Source organism: Notothenia rossii (assembly GCF_949606895.1).
Source record: "Notothenia rossii genome assembly, chromosome: 2".
In the NCBI taxonomy this organism is placed as follows: Eukaryota; Metazoa; Chordata; class Actinopteri; order Perciformes; family Nototheniidae; genus Notothenia; species Notothenia rossii.
In genome coordinates this window covers 39372828-39394528 of record NC_136904.1, presented here as the reverse complement: position 1 = coordinate 39394528, position 21701 = coordinate 39372828, and the positions used below count along the sequence as shown (strand labels likewise).

The window sequence follows — 21701 nt, the reverse complement described above, 5'->3', positions numbered from 1 at the left end:
ATTATATCAAAATCAAATATGCAAATAAATATGACAGAAACAAAATTGTAATAAGATGTTTTTTACTTAAGTTTATTATATTAGAAAAATAAAACAATGAAACCTTAGAAAATCCAACATTTTGATTGTCTGCAGAGTTTTTTTTAAAGAAAAACCTTTCTTTTCTTTATTGATGGAGTAGTCATAGACCAACATGAGCACGTACAGTTTACAAAGCAAACATAAACATTTTGAGCATGTGCATCTCAATATCGATCTTTTCTGTGTGTGTTGTAATGTTGTGATCTAATCCCAATTTGTATAAATGTACTGGTAATACGTATGATAATGTATTATACAATTTATGTAACTCCAAGGGAATACGGTCTCCTTGTTTTGTATCCTCCTGATTACTGTACGTAATTGCATTACTTGAAATCCATTACTCCCCAAGCCTGTCCTTGGCATCCTCACATCTCAGTGGCAATAAAGATTCAGTTTGGAGGATTAACTTCCTGAACAATCTACCAGCTGAATGCTGAACTCCTACATAAAGACAAGTCCTGCTCATTGAATGCCTGATGCCGCACTGTTTCACATCTAGACTGGTTTGATTTAAGAAGCTGAAAAATAGATATACAATTCAACTGCACTTCTCTTATAAGGGCATTTGGTGGTGGTGGTGGTGCTGTGTATGCAGTGGCATAATATAACAGCTGAATGCTACCCTCTAGTGGTTGGTTTATGTTCATGCACCTGACAAAACTGCATTACTGACATAAGTGCTAAACAATCGAAGTATAAAACCCAAGAACCTTTGACACACAGAACATGTATGAGTAACTATTGCACTTAGCAAATGGAATTGTAAAAAATAAAAAAATAAATTGTAACGCAAAAGATAAAGTTAATTGTCGGGAAGAACAATTGGCAATAACTGCGCACTGTACGGAAAATGAAATATGACTTTAATTTAATATGGGTCTCACAGGAGGCACTCGCAGTAATCCTCCACCGTCTCCAAGTGCCAAATCTTGGGACCAAACTGACCTTTTGAAGGCCCTCTGGTCAGGTTATAGTTATTTAGTGTTCAGAGGCCTGTACTATGAAGCCGGATTTTCGCTTAGCGAGCTAACTTCAGGGAAAACTCTGGGTTACATTTCTGACAGGCTCCGCCCTCTACTGGACTATATGGGTACTACCTTATCATGCAAGCATTCACCTACTGAGACTTCTATAGACGTAGCCGGCCCCGGGGCGGGCCTACCTGAATGCGCGCGCATCTCACAAAAGTATAACAAAAAAAACCTGACCGTCATCCCTTTCTCTTCAGCGAGCGGAAGTGATACTGAGCAAAGACGTGAGAGAGAAAGAGAAGCGATTGAACATGGAACCACTCCTGGAGCACCGAACCTGCCCGACATGCCCTAGCCTGATTGCAGGGGCTGACCCGCACCGCCTGTTCTTCCAGTGCCTGGGGCCAGTCGCCAGCCTGTAATGCCTGCCGCATGATCCCGCAGCTAAGCCGCCGGCATCGTGGCGAGCATTTCCGGGGGAAGCTCGGCCCGCAGGTGAAGGATCAGGACCTCGAGGTGGTCGAAATGGATGATCTCAATGAGGTGCCATTCGAGTTCACCCTCCCGAGGGGCCGGGTGGTCGCGTTCGCGGAGGACGACGAGGACGCCCCGTTGTCTGATACCTTCGGTTCCGGCAGCCAGGAGGTTCCAGCACACAGGTCTGCGCGTCTGGACTTCCCGGCGGTGATGACCCTGGCGGCGGAGTGTGTGGGCTTGGCGCTCCCCCCACCGCTGCCACCGAGGCCTGTAAGCCGCCTTCGGTAGGGGTTTTACGGCCCGGTGCTTCCGGTGCAGCCGGCCTTCGTCTCGCCCCTGTTGCCAGATATCTGGCAGTGTGTGGAGGGGACGTGGTGGCGGCAATTGAGGACGAAGGCCCCAGTAGCAGCCATGGCGGGTATCATCAGGGTGCAGGGTGCAGGGCCGCAAAGCTACACTTTGCTCCCACAATGCAGTTCGGCGAAGCGTGACGTCACCCCATTCAAAGTGAATGGGCAGAAGCGTTGAAGCTTCAAATTGAATTGGCAGAAGCCGGGCCCGGCGCAACGAGGGGACAAAAGGGGGCATTGCCCCCTCAGTTGTATTCTTTGCCCCCTCACTTTGAGCATCATTCATCCATCAAAAAGTACAATTATTAAATAACTTTAAATAATTATTTTCCCCAATACACGTTACTATGTTTAGATCAGATATGTGGGCAGGCAGTCAAGCAACGTGTAAAAAAGCCTCAACCCCAAGTGAGCTTGTAGTCTTAATGTTAGCGTGTGTGCTAGCTGTAAACACAGTCGGATGGGTGACCAAAACCTCCCCGTTTTCCAGGCAGAGTCCCCGTTTTCGGTGGCTGGTACCCGGTTGAAACTCCCGAAAATGTTCCCGTTTTTGAACGTCCGTTAAAAAAATAGAGCAAGGTGAAATAAAATGTTACATGTCAGCAGGGCCGTGGGAAGTAGGGGTGCTGAGGGTGCTGCCCCCCCCCCTGGTGGAGGACAGGGGATCTGCACTTCCACGAGATATAATAAAAAAAAACGAATTTTCAGCCTTGATGTAACAACATTCATAATTAAGTAAAGATAACACCCTTTTCCCCGGTTACATTTTCCATTTGCCCTGTACGATAGGCGCTGTGAGTGATGAAGTGGGGGATGTTGGCTTAGCAGGCGCCCGCAGCTCACAGCCAAAGTGAGAGAGATAGAGAGAGGGGATACCGCGGTACCGGCGGGGATTGTTGTTAGCTTCTGCTGTGCTAACGGATATAAGAAGCTGTTTCTACAATAATGTGGAGGGAGGGTCCTCTCCTGTCAGACTGAGAGGCTCAGTGAGGTAAAGGACTCTGAGGGCTTAGATAGTTCACTTTAGTCGAAGTTATCTCAGTGGGTCTCAAACGTTTTGATCACAATTTATGTTAACAAATATTTCCAAGGCACACCTTTATAATTATTAGGATAAATAAAAACAGATTTGAAATCATTCCAATGTATACTATAGGACAGTAAACCAAAAATATCGTTTAAAACTGGAGAGATTTTAAAATATAAATAAATAAATAAATGTTAACTTGTAAAATAAGATATGAATGAACAACACAAATAAAATAAGTTACATGTATTTGTTATTGGCTATGGTAGGTTATTGGAAATGTTCACATACCTGCTTATTTGATTGATAAAATGCAAACCGATCTTTTTCATATGGGTGTTTAGAGTTGTACCCCCTAGATCAGTCTCTAATTGGGCGCTCAAAGTGCACCAAATTGAAGCATTTTACTTTAAAATGTTTTAAAAATCTTCCCGGGGGGGTACCCCCGGACCCCCCTAGAGGATGTGAAGTCCACCCCTCCAATTAAAACATGTTATAATATATAATAAATTTGAAGCCTTGTTATATAAGCTGTCCAACATGTCAATATATTTCTCTTTTTGCATTGTAGTGGTCTTTTGTAGAGGTTTTTCATTGCCAGCTAAAATATTGCCTTATAGGGCAGCACATTGGTCAGAACCAGCCCTGGTGTTGTCATCCCCACAGCACCCCCCATTTGAAACATGTTCCCACGGCTATGCATGTCAGTAAAAGCAGAGTAACAGTGTTGTGCCTGTTTGTAGCGTTAGCGTATTTCTTCTTCTTCTACTACTTCTTCTTCTTCTTCTTCTCCTTCTTTTGTCTTTAATGGCAAATCGCTTCCACTTGGAGCATATATCGCCACCTACTGTTGATTTATTAAATGTTTATATTACATCCTTCTCTTCAGACCAGTGTTTTTGAGGAACTTGAAGATCAGCTTGTTTACTTCATTTCTTGATTTACTTTCGTATATTGACTTGGAATCCATGTTGTTTGACATCCACACAAAATAAGACAGACAACTACAGATAGCACCACACATGATGGTTACTTGTTATTATTTAGGGCTGCCTGTATGGATCAGGTTTTTCCCAAAGCGAGCCCTTTTACTCGAATAATAATATGTTATGTATTATATCAACCGTATTGGTTCAATGAGCGACATCTAGTGACGGATTTTGGAACATTGATTGGATTTTTCTCATGGCAGTTAGACTCTAGAGACAAACCATGGGAATTTATTTTTATTTTTAATCTGTGTCTGTCCATTTGGTGTAGTATTTGATCCAATATTACATTTGGTTTATATATTAGTCACTTTCTTATGAAATGCCAGGTTTTAGGCCTTGATTTGAACATTCAATCCTGAAAATAAAAAATCAACCAGATTAATGTTTCTTTAATCCTGACTTGACTAGAGTAGATAGTAAGTAAGTAAATATGTATCGGAAGATGAGTTAAGGGATAGAGGAGAACAGGTTATGGTATAATTACAGAGCCTGTCCATTTATAAATTGAGGAAATCAATGTTAGTCTGTGAACCAAAGTGCAGCCATCTATCTATATATCAACTATTTACTATCTATGATTAAAGATTAGAGGAAAATAACAGAACAAGAGGGGTAAATCCAGAATAAAAATAAAGAAGCAAAGAGATTGTAGAGCAGTGAGAAGGAAAAAAGCATGGTGTGTCAATTCATTACATTGTCAGTACTTTTCGTTGTTGTTAACAGCCCCTCAGTAATTTCATCCTGGAGCCGGGCCTGGCAGAAGCATTGAAGCTTCAACGCACGCTGCCGTGTGTAAGCTCTGTTACAGTGTCACATACTGTATGCAGAAGTATTATTTTAGGCAACACATTAAGTTGATGAAACACTTGAGTCAAATGTATTTAAAGTCAGATCCACTCGTGTCTTAGATGGGGCAGTGATATCATAAACCTGTTAATGTACTCATTCAAACACTTTTACCAGCTGTATTCACCTTGCAGGTGCAGCTATGTGGCTTTTATCTTCGATAAAGTGTTTAAGTCATGGATGTTTAAAGTTTTACTTCTTCATATGTCTAATATTATTGTTCACTTTTCATTCAGGAAGCTAGACGCTGCGCTGTCAGTGCGCTTCTCCATGTTTGTGATTGGTCAAATGTTGCTCCAACAAGAGAGTGAATACCGGTGAATTCACATACTTTACAGAGATGCTGTATGAGAAACCAATGTGAGTTTGGAAAGATGCACGGTATAAATCTATTTTAGTATGCCTCAACAATGGAATTATGATCAGTAGAAATGGCCATGACATGGGCAATTTAATATTGTTTTAAATGAGAAGAAACACCATATTTGTATGTCTGTGTATGAAAGTAGGCCTACTAAATAGACAAAACCATAATACAATAACTGTTTAACTGCAATTCAATTGAGTCTTGTGTAACAAAATAATGTTTTTTAACATGCCTCTGTTCAAGACCAGTATTAAATTAAACGTCAACTGGGTACTCAGTAGGCTATTAGAATCTGACATTGTGTAATCATTTTTGTTTGAAATTAGAGTTTTGCTCTTGAAAAAGGCATTTCAGTTATTTTTTTCAAATTTAAATGTGTTCCTTTATAATGTTGCTGATTTCTCGTTACGTTGTCTTTTTGATTCTGTCATTAATAACATTGTGATATAACAACCTATTATAAGAATCGATGGTGCCAAAGGACAGTGTTTGGCAAAGATTCTATGAAAGGTATTTCATAATGTTTCCATTTTCATTGTTTACTAAACGATTCCACCACTGGTGTCTTTGTGAGGAGCTGGTGGCTCCAGTTAATACTGCCCAATCAGAGTCCACCTCACTTCCCAGGCCCGCCTTTGCACGGATATCATTGGTTACATTTTAATAAATAGTGGTCTTATGGGCGGAGCCTCTATCCTTACCGTGAGTTTTGTTCCAGCGGTTACATGATAGCCTGCACCTGGAAGAGCAGCCTGCATCCTCCTCTGTCGGCCTGTCTACCGGTGAGTGAGCTACGGTACATTAGTGCATCTCTAACGTGATTTTTAACCTGGTAGCCCTACAACTTGTGTTTACGGTTAATAAATGTGCACTACCTCTGTGTTTATTTAAATAGCACCGTTAAGGATACACATGAGTATGAGTACTGAGCGTTTAACCCAGTTATTTCCGCTTACTTCGTCAGAGAAGGGGCACGTGCAAAAGATAAAGATTTGTATTTCACACAAAAAAGAGGTAAACGGTTTTATTTTTCATGTCGTTATGAAACGCTGGGTCGCCTCCTCCCTCTTCCCACTTGCCTGTGTGACAAGCTGCTGTTAACATGCTAACACGGACATGTTGGACAAACAGTCTCTTCATGCAACATAGTTATTAAATGATAGTAATATTGTTTCTGTGCGCATATGTATGAAATGCATGAAGTACATGCATCATTACCTTTGCTCTAGTCTATATTGTGTGTGTGCGTGTGTGTGTGTGTGTGCGTGTTTGTGTGTGTGTGTGTGTGTGTGCGTGCGTGCGCGCGCACGAACAGTTAGCTTTATTTATTGACTTTACTTTATGTTATGCCACATCTCCAAGGACATGAACTTTAATTCCCAATTACCTCAGATCTGTTTGTTAATGTTTGGCTTGTGGAACGTGTTGTTTGTCCTTTCATGGCATGTTCACATTGAAACACTTCTTAAAAGAGTACAGACAAAAAGGCAAATTATTTACGGAATGTATAAAATAGCTTCTTTTGTCCCCTTGTCATTGGTGCCATTACCTACATATTTTATTTGGTGAATGCAACTGTATGTTCTTCGAAAGACAGAAGTACAAAGTACAACATGCCACTGGATATCTGATTCTAACCTGATAACCTGATAACCTGATAACCTGATCCCTCCCCAGTAATGAAAGGTTCCGTGGCCATGGAAGCCACCAGAAGAAGAGCCCAGCACGGTGCCAATGGGAAGTCCAGTGAAGAGGAGGGGCAGCCTGCACAGTGGGGGAGAGCATGGTGAGACGATGTTATGTCACAGGTTGCAATAGGCAATTTTCTTATATAATTTACTTTATCAAAAGTTTATGTGGCTCAGGAGGTGGAGTGTCGTCCTCCATTGGAAGGTCGTTGGTTTGATCTCCAACCTCCGCTGTCAACATGTTGATGTGTCCTTGGGCAAGATACTTAACCTCAAATTGCTTCCAATGGCATGGACGGTGTGTGAGTGTGTTAGTCTCGCTGAGCAGGGGCCCCCTGTATGGCAGCCCCTCTCTCTGTATGAATGTGTGTGAATGGCTGAGTGCTGACTATGTAATGTATATGTAAAGCTGCTATAAGGGTTCGGAAAGACCTCAAAGCGCAATATAAATGCAGTCCATATACCATTTAAACTAGGTCTGATCAATTAATTAAACTGTACTGAAATCACAATCTACTGCAATTTTTAAATGAACTAATAACATATTCAGCTTTTTCTGCATTTTCAGCTAAATTCAGCAACAAATGTACACAGTTTATAGCATTCACACGCATTTTCTGCAGGAAATGCATTTTTTAGTTATTATTGTTGTTTTGATGTTGTAGTCTCATCTTCCAACCCTACATTTGACTCGTTCTGGTAATACTGAAACAACAAAATCATGTCACGTCTGTGTATTGTGTTTGTTCAAACGGTGTATGGCAGATGATCTGTGTATGTCTCATGTTTGTGTATATGTACATGTATGCGGAAGTGTGGGACGGAGTCCAGAACAAATTTCCTTACGGGGACTATAAAGTATATCGTACCGTATATGTCTGAATATTTTCTTTGTCTCCCAGCCCAAACTTAAATCTGTGTTCACATGTGATTCATCCTCAGGGAGGTGGACTGGTTTTCCCTGAGCAGTGTTATAGGCCTCCTCTGCTTCGCCCCTTTCATCGTCTTCTACTTTGTGATGGCCTGTGATCAGTACCAGTGCTCCGTCAGCCAGCCTCTGATTGAGTTATACCAAGGAGAGACCACCCTGCTCTCCATCTGGTCCCGAGCTCCCTCCTTCACCTGGTCAGCTGCAAAGATCTACGCCATCTGGGTGTCCTTCCAGGTAAGAAGAAGAAGAAGCACAAAAAATGAGGGCGGGAGGTGCAACTTGCATAATGTGTCCATTCCAGCTCATGCTAAACAGGGAGGGATCTTGGCAAGTGTTAAAACAGGGTGTGTGTTCCTCCCGTAGGTGTTCCTGTATATGTGTGTTCCTGACATTACACACAAGTTTATTCCTGGCTATGTCGGTGGAGTGCAGGACGGAGCACGAACGCCTGCTGGTAATTACTTACACACTTACCCATACATAGAAGTCTATGGCCACTAACTAAATAAATCAATATTATAAAGCAGGATATTGATTAACACAATTGTATTCATTTAAAAAAAATGGTCTGTTGTAGACTGCATGCTCTCGCCAATAATACAAATAAATAATCAAAAAATATTTTGCAGACTATTCTGAAGAAGGAAAATCAATATCTTTTTGGGACTCAGCTGATGTTAAATTGACCGGACTTCTTACTGCGGATTGATATGACTGCACATAGTTACTTGATCACAGCGCAATTAGCAGCAGTCTGTTATTGAAAAAGAGCAGACCTATTGTCCAAATTGACCAATCAGAATTGAGTATTCAACTAAGCCATGTAATATAATGTGTTAAATCCACTTTTACTTTAGGAGAGATTTATACAAATTTGTAACAAACAACAAAATGGTATGTTAAAATCTGATCTCCTGTGTTTTAAGGCTTGATTAACAAGTATGAGGTGAATGGGCTGCAGTGCTGGCTGATCACTCATGCTCTGTGGTACGCCAACGCCCAATACTTCCACTGGTTTTCCCCCACCATCATCTTTGACAACTGGATCCCTCTGATGTGGTGTGCTAACATACTGGGCTACGCTGTGTCCACCTATGCTTTCACAAAGGCCTACCTTTTCCCCACGTGCGCTGAAGACTGGTGAGTACTGATCACATTCAAGTTTGATTTAAAATCAACAAATACATTTGTCTCAGGTGGCTTTGCAGTTTGTACAGAAAAAAACATAATAACATTACAACATAGAAAATCCAACTGACAAAATGCCAATGTAAAATACAACTAAAGCAGGGTGTCCGCGGGGTCTTCAAAAGTATTAAAAGTTGATCAATCAATTTAGCGAAAATTAAGGCTATTAAAAAGTATTAAAAAGTATTAAACTGCATTTTCCAAGGTATTAAGAAGTCCCACAGCAACGACAACATGAAACACCCTTTAATTTACTGAAACGACATGTCGGGAAACCCCCTCAAGGCGGCCCCATGCATAGCGCGCCGTAAAATGCTGCTTCTTTTTCTTTTTAAAGAGCATCTTGCAGGTTTTTATTTTTTCTACATTTATGCTTAAACTTGCTTGAAAATTACAATTAAAAAATGTAATGCAGGATTTGATATGTTTCACGAGACATAAGGGCAGGAATTCAGAGGGAAAGGAGCAATTTTGAGCTCTGCTCTTAAAAACTGCTTTTTTTTAAGGTCATACGTCAAACGCGTCATATTACATCACACAGGGGACACATCCCCGCTCTCTGACCGCGGGTATAGTTAGTAGTTGCGTTGAGTAGAGCGGTTGTGTTTTAAGGAGCTGGTATTTTTTGGTAGTTTTACATTGTATTTCACCATTTGTAATCATGGTGCAGTATTGTGTTTGTGCAGGTTGCACAAATACCAGCCTGTCAGGACATCGAGTCCACAGTAAAAAGGACCGAAGCTAACGTTCGTTCCTGGGTGCGTTGTGCATCCACCTCCCTGTAGCACATACTCTCCACAGCTTTATCAGGAAACCGTATTACTTCTGTTTCCTCCCCCCCCTTCGTTGCTCTCTCTCTCTCCCCTCCGGTACTGTGTTGTTTGTGTGTGCGTGGTGGCTGTCACTCCTGGCTCCCGGCTCAACCTCCACTCACCTGCTGCAATCAGCTGTGCACCCTCCCCGACTACACACCTGCTTTCCATCAAGCCATTTACAACGACATATCAACGGAGGCTCCACAACCTTTCTCCGCCAGATCGTCAAGTATCAGCCGTATCTCGCGTCTCTCCTCCGGTACACAGCACCGTAGTGTAGCGTTGCATTAGGTAACGCGAGATACGGCTGATACTTGCGCATTAGTTTCTGTTATGGATCAGTATCAACAGTCCTGCCAGTAACGTTACTATATTATCAATGCTACTTTAGTTATAGCCTGATATATGATAGCTAACTTTACAATGTTGTGATGTGACGTTAGCTAACATTCTGTAGCTAACGCCGGTCACTCACCAAGATAGCTGCCCAGTTCTCCACTGGTTCTCCTCACACCACAGCTCAATTTCTCTCCGATGGCCGTTATTTCTTATCATCCTTGGCTGTTCCTGGTCTCTTGGACGCCTAGCAGGCTCATAATTATAAGGTTGTGGTCCGTCATATGCATTCGAATATTCATGTTCAACCTCTTCTGTGTCGAAACTAGAATTGGGATCCATGTTTATTAATACGTTACACCGGCCGCTCTCCCCCTTGTGTCCCCCGTGTTACGTCACACGCGGGAGGTCACGTGCCGAGGCTTTTTTATGCGGAAGTGAACATTTCTTACAGAAACGACGCCAGATGTCACTGTAGTGTATATTTCTGTATATGTTTTTGAAAATCTAGTGTATTCATCATTTTCCTACACATTTATTCACAGGTTTCTTTAACCTGGAAGTTGCTCTTTAAGTTTCGTTGCCTTGCTCCGCTCTGTGGGGGGGGGGTCCCAAGGTGGGTAGACCGACATACGCAACGCTCTGGGGGTCCAACGGCTCTGTGTGTAAGCCCTATATGATCATTTTCTGATAACGATGAAATAGCCCGCCTCCCTCTCCCCACGTCTCCTGCTGCTGCTGGGCTGTCAGAAGAGGGGGAGGAAAAGAGAGGCAGGCACCGTTTATTAAATATTATTATACAGAGAACAGAATCGTTATCAATTTGTTTTAAAGCTCAATAAATAACAAGGAAGACCTCTTATCGGCACTTTTCTAATTTTGTACGGAAGATTTAAACTTTAACTGACATGTTGACCGGCAGAACATTTTTTTTAACGGAAACTGCCGCACGGTTCCCTCGTTCCTTGGAAGAGGCGGAGACGTGGGTGTTTTTCCTCTGCTGGTGGACTACCTGAGAGATACAGCAGGAGAACACGCCGCCCACCGCGGAGAATAAACAGAAGGGCAACCATGGCAACCATGCTCCGTGGTCTTCTTCGCTGCTTTTGGTGTATTTTGTGGCGGCAGCAGCGCCACTTACAGGCCTGACATATGTACTACAGCATTACCAGCATTTCGAGCGGTCTAGTGTGAACGGGCACGTTAATGAATCGAATGCGTGTGAACGGAATACTTTTTTGCGTTTGCGTATGAGTTTTACCGTATGCGTCCTCGTGGGGCCGGGGTCTAAGCCAAACTATATCCGGTCACAGAGATCTGCTATTTTAAAGTAAAGTCAACACATATTTACCCTAAATATAGTCTATATTAAGAACGAGAAAAGTCTTAACATATATATCCTTTTTTGTAAACATATGACAAATGTGTGAGGGTGATGACGTCAGAGCATCGTCCTATGTGCCCCAGCCCAATTTAACCCCTGGGTATTTGTGAGGGAGCTCCTATATGGCATTACCCCGCTGAAGCTCACCAAAGTTTAATATATTTCATAGTTCAAAGTTTTGTCAATTGTTTTGTTTATTGGTCAAATACTGGTTTCTAATGGTTTCTGAGGAGTTTTACTGGAATGAAAGAGCACAGAGTACAGAAGCAACAAAGCAACATTCTGCATTAAACCTGACCTTCAAAGAGAGGTTGAAGTTCATGTGGAGAGGAGGCTTCAGTAGTCTGTCTGCACTCTGTTTAGTTGTGCTATCTTACAATCAATATAGTCAATGTGAGGTAAAGTGTGTAACCGGTTAGAACTCAAAGTTGCGATGAGGTCTTAAAATGTATGGAAAGGGTCTTAAAAAAGGTCTTAAAAGGTATTAAATTTGACTTCAGGATTCCTGCATATACCCTGTAAAGGGAAATCATATTAAATGAAATACAATAAAGTATAGCACCCAGGGGGATGTTCAAGGCAACCCTGACCCAGCCCTAACTATAGCCTACCCGTTATTTAAAATAAAATTATTGATACACATAATACACAATGATAAGGGGATGGCACCCTTGCTGCCAAGCCTAAGGGCTACTGCTACTAAATCTTAATATAAACATTAATATTTGGAATAATGTGTTAGTGAAGACTTTTAGTCTTTATTATATTCTGTACAAACTGTGAAGTCCACTGAGACAAATGTAACATTTGTGATATTGGGCTATATAAATAAACATTGATTGATATATAATATAAAGCAGTATATTATATAATATAAAGCAATATTTCTCTGTGAATATGAGTGGCCATAGATAGCCTTAATTTTCTACAATTGTTTTCATAATCTTCACAGTGCTTATCAAGATCTTTTCTTTGTGATTCTGCAGCAAGTTCACAGGGAACGTCTTCTACAACTACATGATGGGCATCGAGTTCAACCCACGCGTCGGGAAGTGGTTCGACTTCAAGCTTTTCTTCAACGGCCGGCCCGGCATCGTAGCCTGGACTCTGATCAATCTGTCATACATGGCCAAGCAGCAAGAGCTGTACGGTCACGTGACCAACTCCATGATCCTGGTCAACGTCCTGCAGGTAAGGAGGAATACCAATTGCTATTGATGACCCCGAGCAAATATGTGGAAGCAGACACCTCTAAAATGAAATCACACCAAGATATAGAAACTGACTAGGAAAAACTCAACTTCTCCGACCTGTTTAGTTGTGTGTGTTTATATTTAAATGTAGAGTTCTTGACACTAAGGCGCTGTTTACACAGGAACAAAACAGGTTGTATCTGCTACTTTTCTCTTTCGTATATAGCACAGGGGTGCCCAATCTTTTTTGAACCGAGAGCTACTTTTAAAGTTGCCAGTCTGCCGAAATCTACCAGTCCAAATAAAGAGGCGTAGCCATTACTGACAGCCTACTACCAGGTAAATACACACTTCTACTTGTATAAAACTGACCTTTGTACGATTAATACTTCATAAAATACTGCAGATCCTTTATTTTACCTCTTTCTAATCTACACACATACAAGTATTTAACTGAAGTTACACAACAGTGTTGTTGATACAGAGTTGGAGTTTATTCACACGTCACATACTACAGTGGGTAATGTTTTCAAGAAACATTGAACAGTGCTGCCACATATGACACAGGAAAAAAAGAAAAGACTCTGAACCCTTTCTTTGCCATTCTATAAAAATAGTGTTGCTACAAAAGTATAAATCAGGCTTACTAATAAGACAACTCAGATCTGCAGCTACTAGGGGTGTAACGGTATCCGTATTCGTCCCGTACCGTCACGGTTCGGAGGTCACGGTTCAGCACATGCAGTCACACGGCGAATACGCCTTTTTTTACGAGTGGGAAAAAAGTCTTCATTCAGGGCAGTATTATACTATATATAATCCAGGGGGCGGTATTGCGCCTAAAAGCCAGCCGCCCGTATAACAAATCAAGAACAAAACACAACAAAACGAACACAATACATGAAGAAGAAAAGTTAGTAGCTATGGCGAGTTCACACAACACACAGGAGCTAGAAGACCCACCTGCTTCTTTTTAAATCAGGTGTGTGGGAACATTTCGGGTTCCCTGTGGACTACAACAATGATGGGGTGCGAGTTGTGGATCGGACGAGGACGGCGTGTGACGTTGTTCGACAGCGGTTCGGTATGCTAGTGGTAACACGTCAAACATGCTCAATCACCTCCGAGTCAGTCTCAGTCCCCAGCGAGAGGGTTTTCTCGACGGCAGGTGACATAGTTACCGCCAACAGATCTGCCCTCACTACTGACAACGTAGACAAACTCATCTTTTTGAAGAAAAACTTGAAAATAGAGTAAAGCTTGAGTACCTTTATTTAGGCATAATGGCCTCACACACACTCACAAGTTAATTACACATGTTAGACATTGCCCCTAAAGGTACAGATTTTATTTTGTTTTATATTTATCATTGTATTTATTTTATATTTGACATCAGGATATGTTATACAGTTCTGTATTGCCTTTTATTGATTGTGATTGAAAACTTTCTTATTATTTATTTTTAATATTTTCAAGACATTCTTTTTAGTTGTACAGCTTATTTAACCTTTTTGTTTGACATCAGCCATTATAAATAATATGGCCATCTGAGTGTGTGTGTGTTATTGTTTGTGGTTTGTTTTTAACTGTGTAATACAGTTAATGATTCCAAATGTTAGAGTTCCTTATTTCCATAGCAAAACTTGCACAACTGTTAAAAATAAATAACAGCAAAATAAATGATGCATTTGGGACTTTTTTTTGCTTTTCCTTGTTGTACCGAACCCACACCGAACCCTGATCCCCAAACCGAGGTATGAACCGAACCGTGACTTCTGTGAACCGTTACACCCCTAGCAGCTACACATGAATCTGCTGCCAAAGTGCAATAAAAAAAGACAAAATTAATAGAATCAAACCCTTTTTTGTTTCATTTTAGTAGAGTATAAAAATAAACGCCTTTTTTAAAATGGATGAAAGCAACCCTAGTTTCTTAAGCTGAATTGATAATAGACTATAATCAATTAAAACAGAACAGATCTTTATGTTTGCATTCTTATACCATTTTGTACAATAATTATAATGAATAAGTTCAGACAAACTAAAACTTATAGCTGATTAATAACGGTATCTAACTTGAGTTTTTATTATATCAAAAACCTGTTGAAATACTGTTATTTTTACTGTCCCCCAAAAGCGCATCGGCAGCCTCCAGGAATGCTTCTTTCACAACTTCGCCGTCTTTGAAAGACTTCATGTGTTTCGCAAGAACGTGACTGACACGATAAGATGCTATGGTAGCAGCCTTGCTCTTGTTGTTGGGCCTGGTGAAAATGGACTGCTGTGCATTTAGCTGTCCTTTCAGGTCCCTCCCCTTTTGGGAGCGTAGGGCAGAATTAGGAGGGAATTCCGTCTCATAGCATTTGTGCACTGTTTTGAAATGCCGCTCCTAAATGACCCTTCTTCGATTAAAGCCACGCTCGCATTGCAGATGAGACAGATGGACTTTAAATTGGAATAGATACAAAAAGAATCATCCTCCCACTCGGAGTGAAAATTATATATTTTTGGCTTTTTTCTTCTGCCATATTTGCGGTCTTGTGTGTGTGCGGACTGTCACTCCTGTTGACACGGACAACGTCAGCGAACTATTCCCACTGCCCACCAGCCACGCCCCGACACATGGGGTCACGCCGGCCAATCACAAAGCTTTGATGCGTTCAAGTGCATTATTCTGGCACAGGAAGATTAAACATAATCTTCCTGTGCCAGAATAATGGAAGATTAAACATAATCTTCCTGTGCCAGAATAATGCACTTGAACGCATCAAATCTTTGTGATTGGCCGGCGTGACCGATAGGACATTAACGCGATAAAACAGAATATTGTTGTTCTATTTTTAGACACATCTCGCGATCAACAAGGAATCTCCCCGTGATCGACCGGTCGATCGCGGGGAGATTGACTGGTTGGGCACCCCTGGTATAGCCCGTTCGTTCACACAAGGCCGTAACGGAAACGCGGAAACGGACCCGGCAAATGATAACGGGTCCCAAGGTGGATAGATCTGCAAACGGAACGCTCTGGGGGGCCAAATTGCTCCGTGTGTACGTCCTATACGATCATTTCCTGATAACGATGAAGCCATAGCCCCGCCTCTCCTCACATCTGCTGCTCACTGCTGTAGCAGTAGCTACTGTCAGTAGAAGAAGATGAAGATGAAGAAGAAGAAAAAGAAGATTCAACTTATTGTCATTACGTAGTACAGGTATGTAACGAAACGGTTTCTCTGCATTTGACCCATCTTAGTGTTAGGAGCAGTGGACTGCCATTATGTACGGCGCCCGGGGAGCAGTGTAGGGAACGGTGCCTTGCCCCTGTCCCTATGGACTTCGCCACCACCACCCTAGCTACTGCTACTGACCATGCTACAAATGTTAGTGCAAAATCTACAGCTCCTCTACCACAACCATCAGCAACAAGTGGACATAGATAACTACATGAGCTACATGTTGTTAAATCCACCACGGAGAATAAACAGAAGGGCAACCAGGCAACCATGCTCGGGGGTCTTATTCGCTGCTTTTGGTGTATTTTGTGGCGGAAGTACAGCGCTACTTACAGGCCCGGCATATGTACTACAGCGCTTTCGAGCGGTCTCGTGCGGAAGTACAGCGCCACTTACAGGCTCGGCATATGTACTACAGCGTCTCCAGCGCTTTCGAGTGGTCTCGTGTGAACGGAATACTTTTTTGATATTGTATTCGGTTCGTTTGCGTTGCGTTTCGATTCGTTTGCGTTCCCGTGTAAATGGGGTCTTAAGCTACAGTTTGAGTAAACACTGCTTGTTGAGTCATTGTAGTAAAGGCAAGCTGTGTCTTTTTTGTGTTTTTGTAGGCCCTATATGTATTGGATTTCTTCTGGAATGAGGCGTGGTACCTGAAGACTATTGATATCTGCCACGACCACTTCGGATGGTATCTGGGTTGGGGAGACTGTGTGTGGCTGCCATACCTTTACACACTGCAGGTAACAAACACATGCATGCATGTTATAAATGCATAGTAACAATGATGTCATGAATATGAAATGACTGGTCCTTAGTGGCATCATGTGTAAACACCGTTGTTTTAGTTATGTGGTTCTTCCCTGACACCAACACATCACACCATGAGGACTAATGATTGGCAGCAAACCTAATGGGATCCACCCTTTGTAAAGGATCAAGAGACATGATTTGAACTGATCTGATTTGAATCTAAAAGATAAGAGTTGCCCATACAATACACACTGTACAGTAATAACAGTTAGTTGTTAATAACATTAAAAGTACAGTTCTAAATTGCACAAATCAAATATGCATTTTATTTCATATAGTGTATATTAGTTTCAAAGATATGGTTAAAAATAATATCTATTTGGATGAATTTGCTGCATGGAAGGTTTTTTTCTCCAGCCAAGGCTACTGCCAACCTGTTATTACTCAGCCAGTACACCAGGGGGCCTACCCATTGGGAAGCCCTAAAGTCAAGTTGAAAGTAAAATACAAGACTTCTGTACTCATTTATATTGAACTTAAATCCTATGTCTTAATGCCATCCCTTATCAAATACTTGTCATTCAACCAATCATTAGTTTTGCTGTCAAATTCAGCTCTCAAATCTATAAAAGCACCAATAAGTGTACATTAATGTGATAAATGCTCTGCAGGGTCTGTACCTGGTGTACCACCCGGTGCAGCTCTCCAGCGTCCATGCCCTTGCCGTGCTGTCGCTCGGCCTCGTTGGGTATTACATTTTCCGCTCCACCAACCACCAGAAGGATCTGTTCCGCCGCACCGAGGGCTCCTGCTCCATCTGGGGCAGTAAGCCAACGTTCATCGAGTGCTCGTACAACTCCGGTGACGGCGGCCTCCACCGCAGCAAACTGATGACCTCAGGTTTCTGGGGGATGGCCCGGCACCTCAACTACACCGGGGACCTGATGGGCTCCCTGGCTTACTGTGCCGCCTGCGGCTTCGGACACATCCTCCCGTACTTCTACATCGTTTACATGACCATCCTGCTGGTGCACCGCTGTGTGCGCGACGAGCACCGCTGCAGCAGCAAGTACGGAAAGGATTGGAAGCGTTACACTGATGTTGTGCCGCGCCGACTCATTCCTGGGGTGTTTTAGAGAGGGCGAGCAAAAGGGGAGGCGGGACTCACAGGGATAGGGGCTACATAGATTCAAAAATAGAAATTGGAATGTGTTGTGTGTTTTATATATGTCTATAATATAACATACTGAACATTTTACACTACACTTTGTACATAAAAAAAAAAAAATTGTAAATAAGAGCTGGACACACTCTTTCAAAAATATGCAGGTACAGACATTTAAGTGCTCTTTTTTTCCTGCCTCTTAAAGGCAGTTTGATACACCAGTATGCTGCTTCCGTTATGATGTGATCACTTAACATACTTAAAAACTATTTCAATGACAATACAATATATTTTTGGAGCTAGTAAGACCAAGCACATCTTAAACCACCCAAAGCCAAAATCAGGAAGAGAAGGAGTCAGTTCTCTAACACACAACATTCTGTGACATTCCCATAATGCACTTTGCCATTTTGATAATCATTTATCAAGACACAACATGGCTGATTATGCTTTCTAAAATATGAGGATTTGAAGTTTCTCTGTTTTATATCTTTGTGAGTTTAACACCTTTTTGTTCCCTTGTCTGTTGCTCATAATCAATGTCACTTAGTTCAGGTAGCCATGATGGGGGCTTTTTTCTCACCAAGTCATTTCAAATGAAAAAAAATCAATATAGACAATAATATTGTGTTGCTGTCGAAGGGATTAATGGACCAATGAGATTAAGGGTTTCTCTGGCCTACCTCATAAAAAGTCTCATCTCTGTGTCGGATTGCGACATTTACGTTAGGTTGGGTAAAAGCACGTTTTAGCTTATTCTGTGCTAATTGAAATGGTTTTGTGTTTGTCAAAACATCATATGTCTGCTGTTTGATATTATTTCTGTATGCCAGCACTGCCTTTCCTATAGCAACATCATTCACTTCAAAAGTTTGATATTTGGTTGATTTATTCTGTATGAATACAAGCAAATAAAAAAGGATTCAAGATATGTGTGGGTATGAAAGTCAAATTGGGAAATGTATAACAAACAAAACAGTAATACATTTAAATTAAATTCCACCCCAGCAAGTTATTTTGATGTTCAGCACTAGGGGGCAGCAGATGACAGCTAATCCAAGTGGTCAGTTACATGTAAACAGACTTGTATTTGTATACATATCTCCATAGGTGGCGTAGGTTTACCTAAAAACATACAAACAGCTTAGAATACACATAATGGTCCTTTCACTGTCCATTCAAAGCTTGTAAATATGTTTTTGTCATTTACCAAATCCACACTCAAACCACTGCATAATTTGCTTAATGCACTTCTATGTTGTAACACTCCTATCATCATTTAGTTTGAGCATTCGTACACTGATCAACAAAATCTCAGTGGATACTATGAATCAAAAAGGCAAAACTAGAACAAAACCTGCATAAGAATCAAACTTTTTTTGTTGATTTGTAACATCTTAACCAAGGTCTTCTTCAGGCAAGCTTATTTTTTAACTTTTAATCGTCAAAATTATATATATAGCCTAGTAAATCCCTATTTCGTGGGAAATAGTTATTTTCCAGTACAAATATAAAGTTAATGGTGTTAGAAGGAAAGCTTGCATAGGGTAACCATGGATACAACAATTGAGAATGAAAGTATACCTTCATGGTTGTAGATGATAAGATATAATTTAGAAACTGCAGTACAGCTTTAAATTGACCTTATGCTGTAGTTGTTTTATCAATGTTTCAAAATTAGCAATTCACCTTGAATGTTATCTTTCAAGATGTTTCCTTTAAAAAAGGCATTGGAGTGAAACTACATTGGTATCAAATAAAAAATAAATGTTCTAGGTGCATTATTTTAGGTGAAGACGTCAATGATTGACAGCTTGTTCTCAAGTGTTATTAGTTATCCATGACACCTGGCAACCTATTATGCCATGTAAGCACCCTCCTGCCCCCCCATCAGTGGGTCTCCCATATCTGTAATGATACAAGTTATGGATGTAAATCAGTTATGATAATGGAAGACTCATTGATTCCCCTTGCATTCGTTCAACGCTAATGCAATATGCCCAAGATTCATTGCATTGCATTACATGGGTCCACGTTACAGATCATTCTCTTTTCAGGTTAATTGATTCCCAAATTATCCTTGAAGGCGAGCAAATATTGCGTGATATTGAGGGGGCTCTACTGCTGGGCTAACTCGTTGACAGATAGCTCTCTGTGAAAGAGGTGGAAATCTGAAGTAGGGATGATCTTCCTCTGAGGACACTAAAAGCTACGTTATTGAATTTGCAAATGGAGAAGCACGCACCCATCCATATAAATATCCAGTGCAGTGTACACAATAACCATATTGTGGAAGGCCCTTTTTGCAGCTGCACATTCATCTGCACTGACAGGCAGGTGGGGGTCAGGGAGAAAGAAACAACAAAGTTAGGGGAGAGTGAAAGACCACGAGGAGGTAGAGCAGAGGTTTCCAAACTACGGCCCGGGGGCCAAATGCGGCCCGCAGACCATTTTGAATCGGCCCTCAGCAAAATCAAAAAAGGATAATGACTTAAGTATAATAAACTTCTGCTTGTCTTATATTGTACTTCTTAAATATATCTGTTCAAATATATTACACAGTATTCGTGAGTTAAAGGTGGGGTAGATCATTTTGGCGAAACCAGCTCGAGTGCGCTAAAATTTGAAAATACACAACCGGAAAAAATCTGCCACTTCCTTACAGAGCCCCTCCTCCAACACACACGAACGTGCACATGACCAATGAGGGCACGAGATAAGTTTGTGCACAGATGGAAGGCTGACAGGCAGGTAGGCCATCCAGTTATTTTAGCCGGGCCGGCTAAAACGCGCACATGACCAATGAGGGCACGAGATAAGTTTGTGGACAGATGGAAGGCTGACAGGCAGGTAGGCCATCCAGTTATTTTAGCCGGGTCGGCTAAAATGATTGGTCGTGCTTTTTACAGTACTATGGCTTCCACAGATGACATTTTTTTATGGATTTTTTGTCAAAGCACTTAGGATATTCATTGCTATCGGGAAGTTAAGAGCATTCCATGGAATATAACAAAAAGTGTCTCTCGAGCCGGTTTCTCAAACTTACCTACCCCACCTTTAATAAGCCCAATTTTCAAATCAATTCAGTCAATTAAAGTTGAAAACATGTTCTAACAAATCTAAGTTGATAATAGCCCAATAACTTACTGTATTTTTATAACAACCTTGAAATATACTCTTCATATTTCCTCTTATTATAATCAATCAGAAGCTTCTGTTTTAAGGAATGAGCTGCTAACGAAATTAACGAAACCCTATGGAGAGTTGTGATGTAAGCTGTTTTTTTCTAACAGCATTTTCAAGTATCAAGAATAATTTACCTACATTGAATTGATTTTTCCAACTTATAACTGAACTTATGAGGCAATATACCTCTAGTGAGTGGCCCAGCCTTTCGTATATTTGTCTCTCTGTGGCCCTCAGTGAAAAAAGTTTGGACACCCCTGGGCTATAGGAATGTGATATACAGAAAGCACAATGGGATACTTGGAGTTGGTGCCACTCCTCATCCAAAGTTGGCTTGATTTCCCGAGGGGCCAAATTAGTTTTTATAGGAGGTTTTGGGGGGTATGAGCGTTGTTGTCGAGAGTCAAAACCCAGGAGGAAAAGGGGCACCTCAGAGGAAAGTACATGATTTGTCAGCAAACTGCGGGCACCGACGATTTGCAGCTACCATAAAGTAGAGCAGACCTCTAAAGAGCATTCCAGGACTTTAGAGGTACGCCTCATAACCACACTGCGGTGGGTGAGGTTAGCTTGACTGGCTGCTCGTGGTTGGTGGCAAGAGAGTGATTCTCGCCATCATGATGTTGATTTCTTGTGTTTGGGTTTGTTGGTTACAAATTAGCTTTTTTTTCTACTTCAAAAGACTTGCAACAGAAGCAGTCCCTTTTTTTTTATTTGAAAG

General features: G+C 41.4%; 1 protein-coding gene across 1 annotated transcript; it reads left to right on the top strand.

Annotated features, from left to right (window-relative positions):
• Nucleotides 1-5804: 5804 nt before the first annotated feature.
• On the top strand, nucleotides 5805-18725 carry dhcr7 (7-dehydrocholesterol reductase). Its single transcript, XM_079664631.1, has 8 exons — nucleotides 5805-5896; nucleotides 6792-6900; nucleotides 7745-7967; nucleotides 8097-8187; nucleotides 8660-8873; nucleotides 12443-12647; nucleotides 16488-16619; nucleotides 17301-18725. Exons 2-8 carry the CDS (start codon nucleotides 6794-6796, stop codon nucleotides 17763-17765), a joined length of 1437 nt encoding a protein of 478 aa, XP_079520757.1. The 5' UTR covers nucleotides 5805-5896; nucleotides 6792-6793; the 3' UTR covers nucleotides 17766-18725.
• Nucleotides 18726-21701: the final 2976 nt, after the last annotated feature.